We start from the raw sequence: 20,432 nt of genomic DNA, 5'->3' as shown, positions 1-20,432 counted from the left end.
TACAGAAAGAAAGTTCATCCTGTATCTTCATATGCATTAAAGCCAAACAACATTTGAATACTAGATATGTACACTGGTACATGGAAACCCTATTAAACCTATTGAACAGATTGCAAATATGCTGTATTACTAGATTTGCTGCACTGCAGTAAATCAGCGCTATACAGCTGGCATACCATTGCTGATAATGCAGAAAGTTCCTGGCAGTTCATGTCACTGCTGCAGCTTCTCAGTAACACTGCATTATAAAACACATCATCCTGCTCAGTCAATATTCAGCTAATAGAGATTAGCAATGCTGTCAATACATTATGCAAGTGATGAAAAAGTAAGTGGATTACACAAAGCACAATAATACCAATGTGGAAGCAGTGTGATGGCATTATTACAGTGAGTGTTGCATCATCAAAGTTCTTCATAGTGTGGTGCAACTTAAGGAAGCCTCATTAAGCCACAACAATATCTGGAGTAGCAAAAACTTCATCCATATAAATTAGCATGGGACAATTTAGTTTTAAATGCTCTGCTACATTGTATGTGACCACTGTGATTCTGTAATTTATGATTAAAAATCCTTTTGCCAAATGCCACTAAGCACAGAAGTTCTTGGTGCTTTGATCTACTACTCTTATTTGCACCATTGCAGTGATAGACCATAATAAATTTCAGTTGCATACAGAGTCTTGAGAATATGGTGGGATCAGGGTGCAGATCTTCCCATTGGGGGTCATGCACAGAATCACAGATGTTGCAGGGGGTATAAACTCTTCCGATCTATTTTGAAAAAATTGGAACACAATAATGTAATTGTCAGTGTTTTTGCTGAAAATCACTGCTGTTGTAGATTCAATCCCTGCAGTTTGAAAATCTCTTGCTTTTCCTGTTTGCACAGAAACTATGGCACCACTGCACAGATGTCACCAATCTGACATACAGTACATGTGCTAGACATTACTTCAATCATATGGCTACAATTTGTCTCTATCTAAATCAATAGTTATGAAGCCTTTTAGGTCTGATTTTTTTTTACACAGGAAGATAGTTCAGAGTAGTATGCTATCAGTTGTCCTACGTGAGCTAAAATGTCATTTCTATAAATGAACAAATGAATGTATAAAAGGTATTAAGATGTACTCCAGCCATAACAAAGACTTGCATGCTCAAACATCAAAGTAATGGATTTGAACCATTTTAATTGATACAGCACTGGATGATATTTTTAAAATAAGAACTCAGATTTAAATAGAAAACAAGATGGTGTTTTAAAATGTGGCGCTCTTTAAAACACTAAATCAGCAATTAAAACATTTGATCTTGCTACAGAGAGATGGCTAACACGGATTTGGGTTTTTAATGGCTAATTTAGATGCAAAGAGTGCAGGGTTCTTCTTAAAAATCATCTGTCACAAAGCTTCCAACTTAAAGAATGTATTTCTTCTACAATAACAATCAGGGGATTGTACTGTAACGCAGGAAAGAAAGTACTGCTTGCTGTGATATTACTGGCACAAATTTATCACAGACACATATTGACACTTCACAACCGTACAGACGGAGGTGCTGGACGTGCAAGAGGATGTCAAACATTGGATAGACAAATCTCTAAGGAGTTTGCAGACTGATAAGTTTAGCGGTCTTGAAATGCACACAATGAACACTATAGAAAAAAAAATCTTTATTTGAAAACAATACAAGAACAAAATAGTTTCTAAGCATATTGAGGCCTGTTGTAAGATAACCAATGTTCTCGATAGGGTACAGCTTGTTCCAGGTCATTTATTCGGAAACTCCAAAAGTCTGACTCAAAAGTCAAGTTTAAAAGTATGTTAGGCTAGCTTAAGGTGACCCTAATAACACTTGTATAAAATGCACATTTGTTAAAAAAGAGGCAAACTCATTTCCTACAGCTTGCATGTTAAAACATTAAAATGTTAGGAACATTATGGTCACAGGGTCACTTTTAAACAGAGCTCCAGACAAACAGGTAACTATTAAGATATATGTAGAAATTGTTTCCTTCCAAAGGATTTGTTTCTGGTTTCAGTTCTGCTGGACAAAACTGCAGGTCAGTGACATCCGCTCTCTTTGCAGCAGTATATTAATATAGATTGGTCACCAACCTACCCCCTCTAATCATACAAAGGAGAAACAAAACACTGGTGAGATTATCATGCTCCTGCTCTCTTGTCCTGTGAGAATGTTTAAACTGTTAAATGAGACAACTGAGCAAAGCACTGCTTTCTGGCCTAATCTGTAACAAAATAGCTCTGAAGCATCCCAGAGCCCTATTATACCACTGATGTTTATATGACAGCTTCAATGATTCTTTCCTAGCACATCCAAAATATCTGGAGGCTCTCTCTACACTTTTGTGATGACATACTCAGGTTAAGTATAATATATTTTCATTCTGAACTCGTATGGGTTAACAGAATATGGCAAGTTCAATATTACTAATGCTAAAAAACTAAAATTTGAACCGAGAAATAATGCTGCACATTTCTTGGTAAACTATGTGAGTAAATTGACTGTGGCATGTGTAAATTGACATTTAAAAGGTTAGTGCCTGGCAGTACTTAACATATTCTGTATGGAATGTAAATATATTGACACAGTTGTGACCATAACTGGACCTCCCTTAGCACACACACGGTATATGTAGTTCTGCAAGTGTCTGATATATCTGATAAATGAAGCTGACACAGAACTTGTATGCATGTCATTTGAAGTTGTTGCTACAGGTGTTGTGCCAATGACATGTTATTACAGTTTCTAAACAACCAGAAACAGGCAGACCGTTCCCCAAGGTCAAGAAAGGTTCAGCCATATTGGCATACAGTCTGTAGAACACTGGCATTGGTATTGTTAGGTTTAGAGATCCTGGCAAAGAGCCTACTAACATTCCCTTAATAAAATCTAAAATGTACATTAACCCAAAACGTTAAAAATATGTTTTGGATAGAGGGGGGGGATTAGAACGTGTCTGTTTTTTAATGCCATGCCGGACTTTGTAAGATTTTTTTTTCCCCCAAAGGTTTTACCAAACAGTAACTGACGGATCATCAACATCTCCTACAGCAACATCTCCAAAATACCATCTAGACTCTTGTCTCTTCAATCTCTCATGCATACTGCAACTAGACTTATCTACTCTTTCTACTTAATATCTGCGGCCCCTACACTGGCTTTCAATTCATTTCAAAATGAAGTTCAAGCATGGTTCCTGTTCACATTTTATGTACAAATGCATCACTAACCACCCTCTCCGTTCCTATGATGTCCTGCTAATGACATACCTCTTCCCGTAAAATGCTTTCAGAGACCTTTCTAGGACTACTTACCTTGTCTGAAATACCATCCCTTTGTTCCTACCTTCACCAAAGGCAACCTATTAAAACCCACCTTCTTTATACACAATTTTCTTTCTCATTTAACTATCTATAACTAAAAATGATTCCACATTTACATTTTCCTATTGTACACTACTCCCTACCTTTTGGATCGTAAGTTCTTCTTGTCATATTTGTGTCATAGTTTAGACGTGTTATGAATGCAGGTGTGTCATCTTCAATGGAGCTGATCAAAAAAAAAAAAAATCTCCCAAAATGTGAAATCACACTTATCTTTAGATAAATTACTGTAATAAATCTCTTGAAGTTTATACAACAGAAACTCTGATCAAAGATGATTGTTACATAGACGTGATAGAAAGTGTCCCAGAGGCAACAGCCTATAGGAAATAAATGAAAAAAAAAAGATATGGAAAATTGCCTGAAGCCCTTTATACATGTCTTTCCCTCCTTTCATTCACCCAAGTAGTATGACAAAAACTAAAACAACAATAAAATAAGCTATTTAAAAGGAAAACACGCACCATGCAACTGCATGCTAGTACTTGCAGTGCAAAGGACAGAGCAGTGAAAAATATCTGCAAAACAGATCTCACACTACTGAAGTCAGATCAGTGCATATAACCATTGCTCGTTGAACTGTCATACATAACAACCTATTGGTTTGAAAAAGAATCCCTTACCCATTAACCTAAAACCAAATATAAATATTAACAAAGGCCACAAAGCACTTTTACCGCATTCATTTTCCTTCAGTGCCCAAGGATTTAACACTTTGAAATAACACTAATCAGTGTGTTTTCAAACTTGTTATGCTGAAATTAATCATGGTACATTTCAATATACTTAAGGTGCTAAAAAATAGCTTCTCTCCCACATATCAGTGCATAAAGATCAACAGCTGTCTGAAGTGAGCAGCTGCATGTGCTAGCTGTGAAATGAAAAAGTTCTGGGAACTCCCAGAAACTTTCCTGCATCATCAATTCCATGTGAAGGTACGAAACTTCTGGGGCCAAATTAAAAAAAAAAAAAAACAGAAAATAGTGTGACATAATATCTATGAGTCCTGAGATAGTCTGATTTTCTAAAGCACATAGCCAACAAAAATGTGTTATAGTATGCTTGCATCACAAGGCAACATGGGTGTGCAGATGTCTACAAACACAATACCTAAATTTTATATAGAATTATTATTCTGTAACTGAAATTACTTCAGTTCAAATTTATTATATATTATTTAATCAAAACATGTGAAAATACAACCAAATTATTTGGGTTCTTATGTTTCCAGTGAAGAGTATTATTAATGCTAAAGCATAAAATTACATTTGGACAATCTTGCACTTCCACAGTTTGGAAGAACTTTTTCAGTTTCATTATGTGTGTGCACTAAGCATGGTCCAAAGAGACATGGCCTAATGAGTCTGGTGTAGAGTAGCTTGAGTAGCCTGCACAAAGCCCTGATCTCAACCCAAATAAACACCTTTGGGATAGATCGCTATATCATCTGCAAACTGGGTCTAATCCACTGCGCTGAAAGTTAATTAACAACCACCAACACTACGTCCAAATATGTGGTCCTTTGCTGTCCCCCCTGCCTAAAGAAGCACAGAAAACACTAGTGATGGGAAAACACACCACTAGTGATGGGAAACTGGATTTACTTCATCACCAGCAACCTAGAAACAATGCAATGTAATCTCTGATCACAGATAGCTTTACACATTATCATGGTTTGAGCAACTTGTAAGCTAGTGACTTGGGTAGCCTCAGGATGAACTGTTTTTGAGAGCATTGGATTTGTAGTGTTTCATTGTTCTAGCCACCTTTAGACATTGGGGGGGAGATAAGAAAGAAAATTACATGGAGATGTTTTACATGGGTACAGGGGATGTTGAATGGAGTCAAAAAAAAAACCATCACACAACTCAAAGGCTAAAGCTTGTACAAAACGATATCATCTTTCATTATTCATTGTGATGTGTTGATAACAGTGGTTCGCATACAGGATTTGGGATCAATTTGACAAGCACTCTTCAATCATACATCCATTACTTTTTTTTTACCTTTTATGCTTTTTTACTATATATATATACAAGTTTTTTTTATTCATTGAAGTTCCCATTAACAGCTATGGGACTTTATGAAGACTTACTGTTCAGTCTTAAAGCCTAATTAACACGTATTTTAACGCTCTCTATGGTGTGGATCTATGTACAAAACTGATTTCTAGTCTAGAAAATTATAGGAGTTCCCACTAAAAGGCATGCTGTCACATTCTGCAAAATCTGATTCGTGTTGCAGAGCAGAAACTAGTAAAATAAACATGTTCCACCACATCACACTATACAGGGTTTCTTTTTATGATTGCAGGAATGTGATGAGTTTGAATATTCCCAGCTGAATATTAAAATTCACTTTTGTACTGTGAGGTAAAATCTGTGAATAAGCTTCCAAGGATGGCATGGGTCCATGCTGTCTGTGTGGGCTGGAATACAGAGTTCCTCTCTAGATGCTCTAAAAATGCTAATAATTAGATGTCACACTATAATTTCAATTAGACAGCTCCAACATTTCTAAGCTGCGCATTATCTGATTTATTTAGAGGTCAATTCTCCCAAAACCAACAACTTAGTTTTTGGAAGTAAACCAGTCAACTAACTCACCTGCTAGCTTTTAAAGTCTCTCCTAAAGGTATATTGATACTATATGTTCAAAAAGAGATTTTTAAAAGCCTTGTGCAGTCCCCGTACAGAACAGCATAGAGTTGGGGGTATAGTACAACACATCCCTAGTGATGAAGTGCTAGAAGCATGCTGCCAGGAGGTGAAAGCAGAGGTGAAAAGATGAGCTCAATAGGCTTCTACTCGACAGTCAACAGTTAAGGGTGGGTAGAAGTTTTGTAAGTTTTACTTAATTGTTCTGCTAGATCAGGTTGTATGAATCTCAGGCTTGGACTGACAAAAAAAATATATGCTTTGACAAGTAACACAGCTCCAATATATGTTTTTGAATCTGTATCAAGTTGTTAGCTTGCAGTTCAGTTTTAAATAAAGCCCTACATTTAAGCCATGTGACCCCTGCAGTCATTCCACATTATTTTTAAGTTTTTGCCTGTTATGTTATTTTATTGTATTTCACTACTTCATTATATAACCCTGCCCAATGTTTGGGTGTGCTAATTAGTTCCATATGTCATAAAAATACTTTCTTTGGGGTAGGCTATAGCAAAATGGTAAAATCCCACAAAACCTTACAGCTTCTGACACTTTTTAGGCTTTTTTCTATTGTTTGAAATGTTTTCCAGCTATTTCAATATTTATATAAGTAAGCTATAAAAAGTAGAGAAAGATCTGTATTAAAGAAAATGATAAGTCACAGGAAAGTCTGGTTAGCAAGACTTAGCTGAACTTTGTGCTAAATTTGACATAAGTTGAATCTACACTTGTAAGTGATGTCAAGGAATATAACACTTACATATAATCTGCTGCCAGACCGTCACTTCAATGACCAGAGAGCAACCCACAAGGGGTGAAGATCACACATGTGCTGTGTATTTGTTGAAATAACTAAACCTTTGAGACCAAGATAAAGCTATTTTGGTTCTATACAGAATAGTAAGCTATGAATGCATCTCATTATATGGGCTCTTCAGAGATGTAAGCTTTCTCTTACCCATTAAACATCACTAAGTGTGTAACTCCTAGATGGTAATAAAAAATATGAGGGATAAGGGAAGTGTCGTATGACCCAAATGTATACTTGAAACAGCTTGAATAGCTCACACGTAATACTGACACATGGTTTGTTTTTCTGTACCATAACGGAACATGATAAAGTATCAGCACTGTTAAAGCTGTATTCAGTCGTGTTCCTTTTGGAATACTAAGAAAACAAAACCTTGGTAACATTTCTTTACATTTCCAGTCCCTCTGGACTATCTTTTGTAAATTATTTTTTAGAAGTTTAGTTCAGTTTAAGCACCTGCAGTCAATAATGACAGTGCAATACCTTGTGACAGTCTCGTGTCACTAGCCAGGGATATTTCAAAGGTCTTTATTGTGTAAGTCTTCAATCTCTATTATCCTCCACAGATCAAAAATTATGGGTTACACAATGGATGGTAAATATAAAACCACAGCATGTAAAAACAAACATGCTAAAAAATAAAAGCAATAAATGGGGCTTATCTTTGGTTACAAAGTAGTTCCCATAAATCTGATATCATTGAACATTGTAAAATTAGCCACTAAATAGTACAATACAATCTTCATTGCAGGTGCCCTTTCTTGTAAAGGATCCTTAACAACAAATATAATCATATGGCCAGAGGGGTTTATGGCAGCTGAGTATACTGCAACTTGTTTATTGCTCTGTGGCTAGTTCTGGCATGACTTAAATTCTGGTGCGTAAATACTGTACCAATTCTAAGCAATAGCAAATATCTGCCAGGATTATTTACAAAACCTTATCGTAAGCTTTAAGGAAAATAAGTCAAAGAGCTCCATAAAAAGACCCTTCAATGTTCTACTAATAAAGCTATGCTATCAACCCGATATGGGCTACAAATGATATGGAATTCTTAATAGCAACAAATATGGTAGACCTAATATTACCAATAAAAATGTCATAGTTATTTACAAAAGTTGTAAATAGGCTTTTTTTTAAATTTACTGTGAATAAAAGTTCACAAACAATTCAACACTTAAGAGGCCATCCACGATATGTTTGGGCATGATTTACTACACTGCAAAATGTAATGATGTGCACATGATCATGGTAACCAATCAAAAATACATTTTGCTAGGAAAGGGAAATTGAAATTGCAAGAATCTTTATATTTGAAAACATAAATATGGTTATGCTTGACAGTCTAACAATGAAATCCTTAACATATATCCAGCAACCACAGATTATCCTTTCCTCTATTGGTCTAGTCAAGCTGCTAAATTCTTTTCGGTTCTCATGGCCACAGAGCATCATTGTTCTTGGCACTATATTATTAAATAAATTGTCGCTTTGTATTCTTTTAGAATGAACACAACAACGTTTGGAGAAATGAATCATGCTTGTCAAAGTGGCAAGCGGTCCAACAATCAAAATTGGAAGCAGTATGGAAATCTGGAAAAAGTGACAGTATGGTCACTCTTCACTGTATGCCATGATCATAACACAATATGCACCATAGAATTGTAAAGTAAAGCCAAGAATTACTCTGCTGGTGTCCTAGGAGGGAAGCCAAAAATATCAATCAACTTTTTTTTGTGAAAAATTTATTTAGCATAGTAGCTTCATGATGTCATGTGGAGAGCCTGCTGTCGCTTTCCAGCAATTTGTAATACTAGCTCTCAGTTTTTCCACCACCTGTACTTGCAGCCTCCTTAAGTACCTTATGGAATGAAGATACAAAAGTTATGGAGCTGGGACAAGCAAGATAAAACCGATTTGTTCCACATCATTTGTAAGTGGGAAATAGTGTTCCTCTCCAGGGATTTGTCTTACGCTATAGAACCCAGCAACCAAATCACCAAAGTGCTTCTGCTAACATTTCATTCTTTAACAAGCCCTGAAGAACAAAGCAAAAGAAGTGTTTCCTTTCGTTACCATCTATGTATCTGTTTCCTATACATTTATAGACCTACAAAAACCTTAAATTTAAATTTGTTTGATATATAATATTTCAGAATTTGAAAAATGTATGAAACATATCCACCAGATGGCAATGGTCAGAAAAAGTTATTAGATCCATTTGTAGTTAACTCGCAAGCAAGAAGACCTCATAAAGCCCCAAAAATTAGAACATAAAAATGTCAGCAATCACTTAGAGTACAGATATCTAGAGTACAGATATAGAGTACAAATTATCAATGTGACTGGTCATGTATATACCCCAACTGTAGTTTTCTGAAGGCAGTCTGTATTGGGTGGGACTGCGGGGTCCTTTCCACAGCTCTCTGTGCTGACCTAGCTGCTCCTCTCCTCCCCTTACCTCTATATGTGTTCTCCCGTGCACCTAAGAAAAAAGTGAATACCAGTACTATATAATTGACAGTTCAGTGGCTTCTGATATGGCATCTAATTTGGCAGTCCCCAGTAGTCTCAGATGTCAACACAAGGGAGGCATTTACAGGTACATAACCTGCATTATTATTATGTTAAGTCCATTTTGGTTGAAATGGATGGTCTAGTGATAGTGTGTCTTTAAAAGCAACCCATTATAAAAGAAATATGAAGGCTGTCTTCCCTGACCTCTCTTTTGGCTGCCATACTGGCCCTCAAACTCCCATACTAAGTTACTGACTTAGAACAAGCATGCAGATAAAGACTTCTGATATTCTCCGACATTCCTAAACTGCATACTTGTTCTGGGTCAGTGACTTGGAAAGTATTGAAGCAATGGGTCAACATAACATTAAGGCAACTGACATTTCAGAAGCAGATCAGCGATGATAGCCTCAGTACTTCCTCTATGACAGGTTTACATTACACAAACTATATTTTAAATAAGTCAATGAACTATAAGCAAAGTCCAGTAACCTATATTAAATGGTCAGTAATCATATATCATTATTCTCACTATACCACTGAAAACTAAAATCAGTCGGCTTTCTATGCTCAATTGCACACCATACGGGTAAAGGAAGTTTTATGTTAGGTAAATCGGAGATGTGATACTTAATGCTTCTTTTTTTCCCTTTGTAAATACGCATTAAAAAGCCTATTACCAATACTTTTATCGGCAGGCGTTAGCAGTTAAATGCTTGAAAGGATTTTTCTTAATTAGACAGCAGCAATTTTACTTTGAAACCTGTTAGATGTTTCCTTTAAACCTCTCTGCTATTTTTATGTTTTATGACCGTAATAAGGGGGGTGGATATTTCCCTTTGTGTCCAATGCACATCACAGTGAAACTACCAAGAAGATCAGGGCCAACAAGTTCTAAACAGTACACCATATGTTTGAAAGTTAAATGCTCAGCTAGAAATCATTTTATTTTTGGTACACATCAAGGCCCATTTGTAGCATATATTTTATGTCAGGAGCAATAATACACTACTATTTGATGCAACCTTTAAATTGAGTAACATAGTTTGCTTCTTTGATTGCCAACAACTAAACACAATAACATCTCTAAAAGCTAAACGCTGGATTCTTAAGGGCCATATTGATGAGAAAATATGAATCAATTGGCAGCATTGTATGAATAAATCATTCATTTTCTTTTTACAAACTTCTGGGCTTCTTTCCTGGTTGTTAAAATCATTTATTTAATGAATTCATACATTTATTATTTGCAAAGAGGATGGAAATTTTATGCACACTTCTAAACGTGCAAAAAAAGCTTTAACACATGCAAGCGCAATGTACAAAGCTTTACTAATAAATCTTCTGCTGTGCCATCTAGCGATTCTTCCTCTGGAGTAATGAGACTCACTAAACACTGCACTAGTTTAATGACTTCAAGTTGCATCTCTGCGACATCACAAGACATTGTGGTGATTTGTATCATTGCGACTTTGTGACACAAATCAGAACCTTCCAACAGCATGCCAGGTTTAACTGAATATATGTGACATCGCCTCTTAGTTTTCTATATGATAGAGAAGTTTCAAATGATTACCTATAGGGACACCCTCTTCTGTTGTTCTATAATCCAAAATGACAGAGGACTTGAGTATGATTGATTCCAATACAGACCTCAGTGAAATGATTCTACGATAATACAGAATGTCCCAATATTTGACTCATTTTGACTCACTTCACTTTAGTTCTTAGCAGGTAGAATGTATCTTTCTTGCAAAAGCTTTTGAAATCAAAAAACATACCAAGTGTTCTCCACTGTGTCCACGTATTTTGCTGTCAGGAAGATGCTAGTAGCCTGTTTTGGTTGGGCATTAATAGTTATGGGAACAGATAAAGAGAGAAGCCTAACTTGTCCTAGATCAGTCACTTACTAACCCAAGACAACATTTTCAAAAAGAGAAGACAGCAATGGCAGCACACTCGGAGGGCGGGAGGAGTCAGGACTAACCCAAAATGTTTGTTTTCAACCAGTCAAAAGACTCTAGGAAGAGAGCCCATTGGGCATTTCAATGGCATCATGAGAGTAAATCACTTACACAAAGAATTTGTACATAATACCGAGTAAGCCATTTTCTTGATACTTGAGACTTTTTGATTTGCTGCGCATTCTCAGTAATACTTTAAAGCACAATACACAATGAGATAAACTCAAAAGAATTATTTAATAACTCATAAACTTGAGAGTTAGATTTCTTTAGAAATGTATACAGCAACATTGAAAATGTTCATTAGGTTTTGCATTTGTTGAAACTTCTCAGCAGGCAAGAAACACAAAGAAAACAAACAAGCAAGTAGCTGTGATGTGGGGGCCTCATTCCTTCCTGACCATGTGAAACAGATAACTTCTACAGAGTTAGGTGATAAGAACAAGCTGTTTGTTCAGCTATGAGGAAAATCCAAGACTCCAAGAAATGCTATACACCTGAACAAAGCTAGTTATTTGCCAGTATGATGTTGCATGGCATTAGAAACTATTGCTTTTTATCATGTAACTATAAAGCGCCAACTTATCCATAGTCATATTTCTATTTGTCTATAGGAAGTTTCGTTCCTACCATACTCATGGGCTATGTTCAGAGTGGCAGTGAGGTTGCCGTATGGTTACCATTTTCTTCATAGCTTCTACCGCCACAGCCTAATAGAGAATGAATGGGGCATCAGTGAGTAGTTTGGTAGCGCTCATTGCTGTCCCAACTGGTGCTGTAGTGCAAGTGACAGAGCAAGGTGCCAGCGCCGGTAGCCATGAAGATTCGTTTGATCCTGTGCAGGTCTGAACCTGCCTGGTCTAATGTTCACTTTTTTGGAAGGAAGCAAATTAACCTACCAGTATGTTTCTGAGATGTGGGAGGAAACCCACACAAACAGGAGAAGACCATACAAATTCTATGCAGATAGTGTCCTGTTTGAGATTCAGACCTGGGACCCTTGTGCTAAATATTTATAATGACACAAACAAAAGAGTATGAGAGGGAGGCATTCAAAAATTTACAATGGATTTAAATGTCCTTCTAGTTTTGGTAGGTTGAATTTGCTAAAGAAAAGAACATGTTCTTTTTCAAAGTAAATTTTCATTTATCAAAATTAGTTTTAATTGTCGTCGTAAATGCTGAAATAAATGAAAAATCCAGGAAAATGGGAGTTTTGCTTTGACATACTGAGAGAAGAAAAGTACCACATCTTCATATTGATGGGTATTCCTACCATATTGAATTGTCTTTATGATTCACCTCATTTACCAACATAGGTGAAAATTTGCTATTTTGCTATTGATCACAATTTATTAGAATATTAAAATGAGGGTCAACATCATAAATTCTGAATATTCCGTTTCCTAATGCTGAGCTCTTTAAGAAGTCTTTTTTTGTTGGCCGATGGCCCATATTTCAGTAACTATGTCTTGGGGCCTTGGATTTGTTAGGACTGATTAGGGCTTTATGATTACACAATAAAACTGTGGGTTCCAAAAAGAAGATAAGCCATACCATGCCAAGCTTTAAATTACTAGAAACAAATCTTTCCACCAGTTAGATAAAAACACCAAAAATGCAATTAGAATGGATTCTGTATCTGTGTCCCTTGTGTTCAGCAAACAGGTCATTGTCCAGTGGAATGCCAGCCCTGGAGGCTACAACTCATGTTTTGTCCTGAATTCAGAGCTGACAAGATCTTGAAAACTGAGATAATTCTGATAAGCCATTGAAAAAGTACAGACGTTTCCCTCAAGGAAGTAATGTTTTTAATGGAGAAGGAAAAGTAAAGATTGCAGCACAAAAAGCACTATTATGGGTCATGTCCTATACTAAAAAGTGTTTAAGGTTAACAAACTGTTACATGCAGGTTTCAGTTACAGATTGCATAAGCACCCAGAATGTCAGCTTCATAGATCTGTAATATGTCTAGGGATAGCTTCATTTTCCTGTCTGGATTTTACAATATGTGGATGGAATTGTGTTTATCCTAGGGGCCATTAAGACACTTTTCACATGGATTTATTGAAATGTTACCATTATTTCCTAATTGTACCATTATATTATTTTTACTTTGCAAGCTAGTTGAGGCAATGTAGTCTAACTTGGTAAAAAAAAAAGTTAAATAATAGCAACGTAAAGTGGCCCTTGTGGATTCCCAGACATCCTAATGCCTTTAAAAATTAGGTAGACGTGCAAAACAAAACTTTTTTTATAGGTACACTTTTGAACAATGAAATACCAGGGGTTTTTATAAGGGGAAGTATTAGACCGAGACATTATAGGTGGACCCTGCATTTTAATACAAAATCTACTTTCATGAACATTTCTAGCTTCCTGCATTAAGATAATTGTTTAGGAAGTACCATACAGAATCCACTCTGACTTATTATTATTACACGGAATTTATAAATCACCAAAATATTACGCAGTGCTTTAAAAAGTTCATAGTTATGCCACTAACTGTCCTCCAAACAGGCTCACAATCTAATTTCCCTCCCATAGTCATATGTCTGTAATACAATCTAAGGTCAATTTTGGGGGGAAGCCAATTAACCCAACTGCATGTTTTTTGGAACTTGGGAGGAAACCCGGAGAAAACCCATGCAAGCATGGGGAAAACATGCAAACTTTGATTTCCCACCACCTATCTTTTTGTACTTCAATTTACAGGGCACATAGAAAAAGCTTCTCTATTCTCACAATCCAATGCTGGGCGCTTGATTTCTTATTATATGGGGCAGCTTCCTAAGCCGCAAGCAAATTCAAAACTTGCATAGGAATTTTAGGGTTCTTTGGAGGAGGATTATGGCAGCAAGCTGTAGACGATACCTTAACTTTTTGTTCTTAAGAATATCAAGTCAATTGGCCTGATTTATCAAAGCTCTCCAAAACTGGAGAAGATAGACTATCATGGGAGATTCTAGCTGATCCAGCAATTCTGGAATGGATTTATATGAATAATTTGCTATTAGTTGGCAATTGTTTTTAATCCTGGACCAGATCCATTGCAGGTTTGTTGGATCACATAGGCTCTCCCATGATAGTCTATCCTCTCCAATCTTGGAGAGCTTTAATAATCCATGCCCAGTGTGTACATCAGTATATATATATATATATATATATATATATATATATATATCAAGTATGTCCTGCAGTGTTTGACTTTTTATTTACAACAGTTTAAAAATAGACCATAAACCTTGTCCAGTAATTCATGGCAATAAAATCTTTATGTAGTGAACTGTTAGCTTATGATTGGTTTCTATGTGTTACAACACCGCACTACAATATCTAAAACAACATGCAAATATCTTTTTATCGGTCCACCAGGCATACAGAAGCTGCTGTAGGTGATTCAACTCATTTTCTTCTTTGTAGCCAGGGTGCGTCAGTAAAAACAATTATCTTAAAAAGCGTCACCACAATCAGGAATATTCCAGGAATTTCAGACTGTGACACAAGAATCAGTAAAACTAAAGAATCATATACCCATGGGCACTCTACAGCTTGGCAGGTACTACACATCTAAACACGTCATGTACAGCAACCTGGCACAAACTTGTCTAACATAACATATTATCCAGAAATCATCACATAAATAATTATAACATGGATTTATTTGAAGTTTCCTCTTACAGCCAAAATATTTGCCTAAATATAAGGAAATAACTAAAGCAAAAACATTATGCAAGCATCAAACCATAACCTAGAAATGGCTAATGGCAGCAAAAGGGCAAGGGTCTGTTCCTGTAAGCACAGTTGCAGAGTAGGAAGAAAAGAGGATTACAATGGGTTGCCTCTGTCTCTGCAAAGCTCTCCCTTTAAGGGATAAAGTTTTTTTGAAACTTGTAAATCCATCAATCATTAGGAACCAAGAATTTTGAAAGTCTGGTGTCTCTCACATTGCACAAAGTACAGAAACCACCTTCAACAAGAAAGGTCATTGCACCTAACATTAAACACAAACCAGGTGTTCTAATCTTTTTTCACATCCAGGTTTTTACAATGAAATGCAAAGTATTTCACTCATTTTAGTGAGAACACCAACATATGCCATATTATTCTGATATGTGATTAAACATTCCCTGACAAACTATATGGATGACATAAACACTTGACTACACATAGAAATGCAATAATAAATCAGTGCTTTAAAGCAGTAAAAGCAAAAAGGAATGTTCATTTGTAACGCTAACCTGGCAAATAGGACTGTAAGAGAAAATTTCTGGCTATACCATTCCATATTACATAATACAGCATTGATTTTGCACTGACTATCGCATATGCCAGCACAATGTAAATACATTGTCTATACATCACTATATCTAGGTCAGCTGTCACTTCCCTGACAAAATAACATTAGTGATATTAATTGGCATCAATACTGAATATGTTGTCCCTAAAGAGACAAGAAAGGTAGATCTATTGGGACTTTCTGCACATATAAAGGAACAAAGGAAGCATTTTTTGCACAGCCATCTCATCTTTCAATCACTAATTCTACAAGTTGTTCTTGGCCAGAAATGACTTGTTAATCAAGACAGATCTGACATTTTAACACAGAGATGTGCTGCCCCTTCTGGCTCACATTACCCGGAGGATGGAAGACACTAAGGCAGAGTAGATATGGCCCCTTGTGTAAGAAAGTCACAGGGTGGTCATAGCATACGTGATTCTCATTCACAATGTTTGACACAACCGAAATAAAATTAACTTACATCACATAATGCAGTGGTGTAAGGCAGACAAGGCATAGAATTTAGGATGTGCACGGCATGAAAGAGAACTACAGACATGGCTAAAGTTCTCTGTACATTCCACAAAGCCACATAGTAAGCCATTCCACTTCAGTCTGGATTTTTCTCACACAATGCTCATTGATCTCAGAGATACCAGATGTTCTGATGTATCAGGAAACAGATCTATTAGAGCATTTCCCTAATTAAATAGGCAGATCTGTCTTACCATATGCAACAGAAAGGAAAGTTAGGTTAGTTACTGATTCTTCAATGCTTAAAAGAATTATGCAGCCTACCCATCTTCCAAAAATGTTAGTTTTCTGACTGTACTTCTAATTCAACAGTCACCGATTTATCAACGTCGGGCAGATCTGCAGCTACTAAGTTCTGTCTTTACACATAACCACGTTTTGGGTCTGTAAACCTGGGACAGACAGAAAACTAGCATTTTCAAAAGGAGATGAAAAATACAAAGAAATTAGAGCTTTCAAACTGCTGGTAAGGTTAAGGTGTGATTACCAACTTCCTTATGTCCATGGACATGTAGTGTCTGGCCTGTGGCATCTATAGAGAATAAATGGGGTGGTAGTGAGTGGTTCAGGATCAGGTGGCTGATAAGGTGCCAGCTGCTAGGAGCCACTTGGTAAAGTCTGTGGTATTGCCTTCCTTCTACCTGTCCTGCCCATAACACGACCCTTGCTCTCATGTCATCCAAAGAGTCATTGGCATGCTTTGAATACCCGCTTCCCTGCTGCGTTCCGCTAATTCCTTCCCCCTACACCTTTATCATGTCCTATAAAGTCAATATTCCTAGCAGATGAGATCACAGAGGTGGACTGAGTGTGTGACAGATATTTCACATTTTTCCAGTATCATAAAAAAGTTCAGCAATCAGAAAAGTTTTTTGAATGTAAGCACTTTTTCATGTTTTATCACAATTTCTCTTTAATCACTGGAATATCACTCTTGGAAGGTATGCCTAGTATAAATGACAGCAGGTAAGAGCTGGTGACGTCAGCAGCAAGATAACTATTACTGTTCACTGCAATCCAGGCTGCTAGCAGGGAATCCCCGCCGCCTATACTGCTATCTGGCCACTAGAGGGCAGCTTAGGAAAGCAGATGAAGCCGATGAGCAAAGCCTGCATGTAAGGCATGGAACTGTCACAATCCTGAACCCAATCATCCCATAGTATGACAACTGGACCGATCTACGGCTGGGGAAGAAAACCCACACTGCTTGCACGTGCAGCCTTGTCACTGCTGATAAATGCAAAATAAATACAACACAAGATCAACTCACTTGGAAGCACCCCAGGCTGAGATGCTGGCTTTTTGTTATTTCTCTCCTTTTTGCCTTTTCCTTTTTTCCCCTTTGTCTCCTTTTTTTTCTCAGACATCGCGAGCGATTTAAGGTTTCTTGATTGAACCGATAGAAGTATCCAATCCAGCGTTGTTGCTTGCCTTGTTCTGCTGCTTTGAGGATCGCTGTGTACAGACTGACCCTTCACAATGTCATTGTCCTGCTTACAAACTTTGTATCCTGATCATTCAAAAAAAAAAAAAATGATAAAAAAAATATATATATATATAAAAATCTTTTTCCTGGGAGATCAGCTAATAAAAATGCAGATCTAGGTATAAAAAATGAAATCCTGCTTTGCTCCTCCTGTAGCTGATTGGTAATTCCCTTTGACTGGTCCCACGTTTGTAAGATCTCACACTGGAGAAAACTTTCTCTCTCCCATTCCTTGTGAGTTTCTAGGAGTTTTGTACTCACCACCCACCTACATATCAGTTCACGCCTCCAAGGTGGGGCAATGCAAATCCATGGCTGGGGACACCTAGCAGATTTCCTGTGTTCACAGCTCAGCACTGATACATGCACTGACAAGACTGCTGATATGTCCTGAGCTCTCAGCAGCAGAGCACTCAGCTGGAAATCAACAAGCATGGCTATATAGATTGATATAAATCAATAAGCATTGCTATATAGATTATAGGAGAACGCAGGGCGCGGCGCTTACTGTGCGTTTATATCACACAGGCGCTCGTTGAACGTTTGTCTCGGGCAAAAATCTAGCATGTGTACAGTGGTCGTCCAATATTACATGGAATGGAGGTCATCCTCCCTCCATAGAACAAACAATGCTGTCCCATTCATTCCTATTATCACCACCGATCATTTCCAGTGACAGTGTGTACATGGCTTTTTTCCATGCAAGGGGTTTTCACATACAGGTTTATTAAATTTTAAATAATAATGATTCATTTAGGCTGGATTCACATTAAAAACGGAAACGCATCCTAACGTGTCAGTGCGCTTCACAATGTACATTCATGTCCCATGACACATTTAAGTGCTATGCAATGAAAACTCATGAAAATGTTCCCTAATGTGTTTTCATTGATTTCACCGGGGGACAGCACTTTGAGAATGCAGCCTTATGGTTCATTTAGATTTATGCGTTGTGGTAATGCTGGTAACGAGTTGCTGCGTTGTGCTATTGATTGTTTGGAAGGCAACAAAGCAGCATTTTTGTGCAAGGTATGATAGTGTGTTGCAGTGCAATGCATGGGAAAAAAGGTCCATTTCCAGGTTCAGACCTGACTTAGGATCAAGCAATACTGTGCGGCTCCTGGCCTTGCCAGTTGTTTGGTCAATCATACCGCAGTACCGATTCCTAAATAGCAGCATTTGAACATTTGACAGCTGGCAGCAGTGCGCAATACTGTACCACTCAATGCCATCCTCATTCATTCTCTATGGGACTGCCGCAGGAAGATGCTACATGTAGAGTCTCCACCATAGGCAGTGGTTCACTGGCATGAAGAAGCTGTATAAGCACTGCGACCTCATTGCTAGTCTGAACATAGCTTATTATGGTAATGTATGATATAACACACAATCTCCTAATGCACAACAAGCATCTAAGGACTTAGAAGTAATGGCAAGGACCCCAAAGTGCCCCCCAAGTTTTTTCCATCAGATCCAAAAAACCTCTGGGATCCTCCTGGTTCCTGCGGATATGTGTTATGGGATGATTAGTCTAGTAAATTCTTTGTGAATAATAAAGACTTGTCACCCTGCGGGAGGTAGTACTGGGCTGGCAAGATGACCGTCTATTTATATCTTGAAAGATGAAGATTTATTAACCCAAAGGAGGTAATAATATTCCTATGAAGGTTTTACTTGCCAATATTTAGTTGCATTTTAATTTCCAAACTTTATATCCAACTTTAAAACAGACTGCTTGTTTGTAATCACCTGTGTGTAGAAAAAGAAACACGGGTTTAGGTGATCATTTTCAATGTGTGAAGTCTTCATGGTTCAATGTGATCATGGGTGTGGTAAGGGTAAGCCCTTTGCTTAAATATGTTATGCTGAAAGGTGAACTTTGTTGTCATTGGGTTAAATTGGAAATTATAGTCTTAGAGGTCAGTCAGCTATGGCAGCTCCTGACTTTTTCCTAATTCAGCTTAATTTTTAAAGTGGATCCTTCCGCTACTTCACAAATCTGGAATAACAAATAGAAAATCCTGACATGTCACAATAATGATAAATTCATGACACATCATAACAGACCCACATTCATGACGTCACAAAAGATAAAAAATCATGACATTTTATTTTCAAATGATTGTGTCATCAATCTCAGTACAGGAAATAGACTGACCCTGGATAGGACAAGAACAATGATGGCACCATGCTTCTAAAGAGATACGGGGCATTGTTATGGGGAGTATTGTGATCCCTCTGAATGGTAAAAAAAGAGTTACCCTTACACATTGTTTAGCATTCAAGCACTTAAAATGAAAAAATAAATCTTGTGTGGTGTCCACTTTTGGTATGATTTAGTTTAAACACTATTGGAACAAATATTTTAAATGTATTTTGATGGTTAATATACATTTATATGTGGTGAACACACAGAGACACACACACACACATTTATATTTTGTTACTTTTCAGATGATCTTCACATTGTTACATTTGACTAGACAGGGTAATCTTTCCAGAAACAAGAACTGGGTATCAAGCCCTTTACATTTTCACTTAATACAGAAATGCTGGTTGTGAAGAGCTGCTTTAAAGGAATTCACATATCAGCCTTGCATTTTGCTCTCACTGGTTATATTATTTTAGAGGACAAGTACACTTTTACACAATTTGCACTCACCTTTTCCTTAGTTCTAACTTTAGGTTTCGAAATTCAGCGGGACATATTACCTATCTGATCCATCATTCGCACTGGACAGTAATAGCACAGTCACCTCTATTCAGTAAGC

General features: G+C 37.1%; 1 protein-coding gene across 8 annotated transcripts in view; it reads right to left on the bottom strand.

The window, feature by feature from the left end:
• The window catches only part of NRG1 (neuregulin 1), a 441,354-nt gene that overhangs the window by 83,833 nt on the left and 337,089 nt on the right, over nt 1-20,432 (bottom strand). Inside the window, exon 1 of one of the 8 annotated variants that reach the window (XM_072405265.1) lies at nt 17,446-17,914. The exons of the other annotated variants lie outside the window; for them this stretch is intronic. Within the exon in view, the coding sequence (XP_072261366.1) occupies nt 17,446-17,542 (97 nt within the window). The 5' untranslated portion in view covers nt 17,543-17,914. Of the gene's footprint in view, nt 1-17,445; nt 17,915-20,432 lie in introns of those variants that run through there. 8 annotated transcript variants of the gene reach the window in all.

The sequence above is a fragment of the Pyxicephalus adspersus genome, chromosome 3, assembly GCF_032062135.1.
Source record: "Pyxicephalus adspersus chromosome 3, UCB_Pads_2.0, whole genome shotgun sequence".
Classification (NCBI taxonomy): Eukaryota; Metazoa; Chordata; class Amphibia; order Anura; family Pyxicephalidae; genus Pyxicephalus; species Pyxicephalus adspersus.
This window is presented reverse-complemented; position numbering and strand designations above follow the sequence as displayed.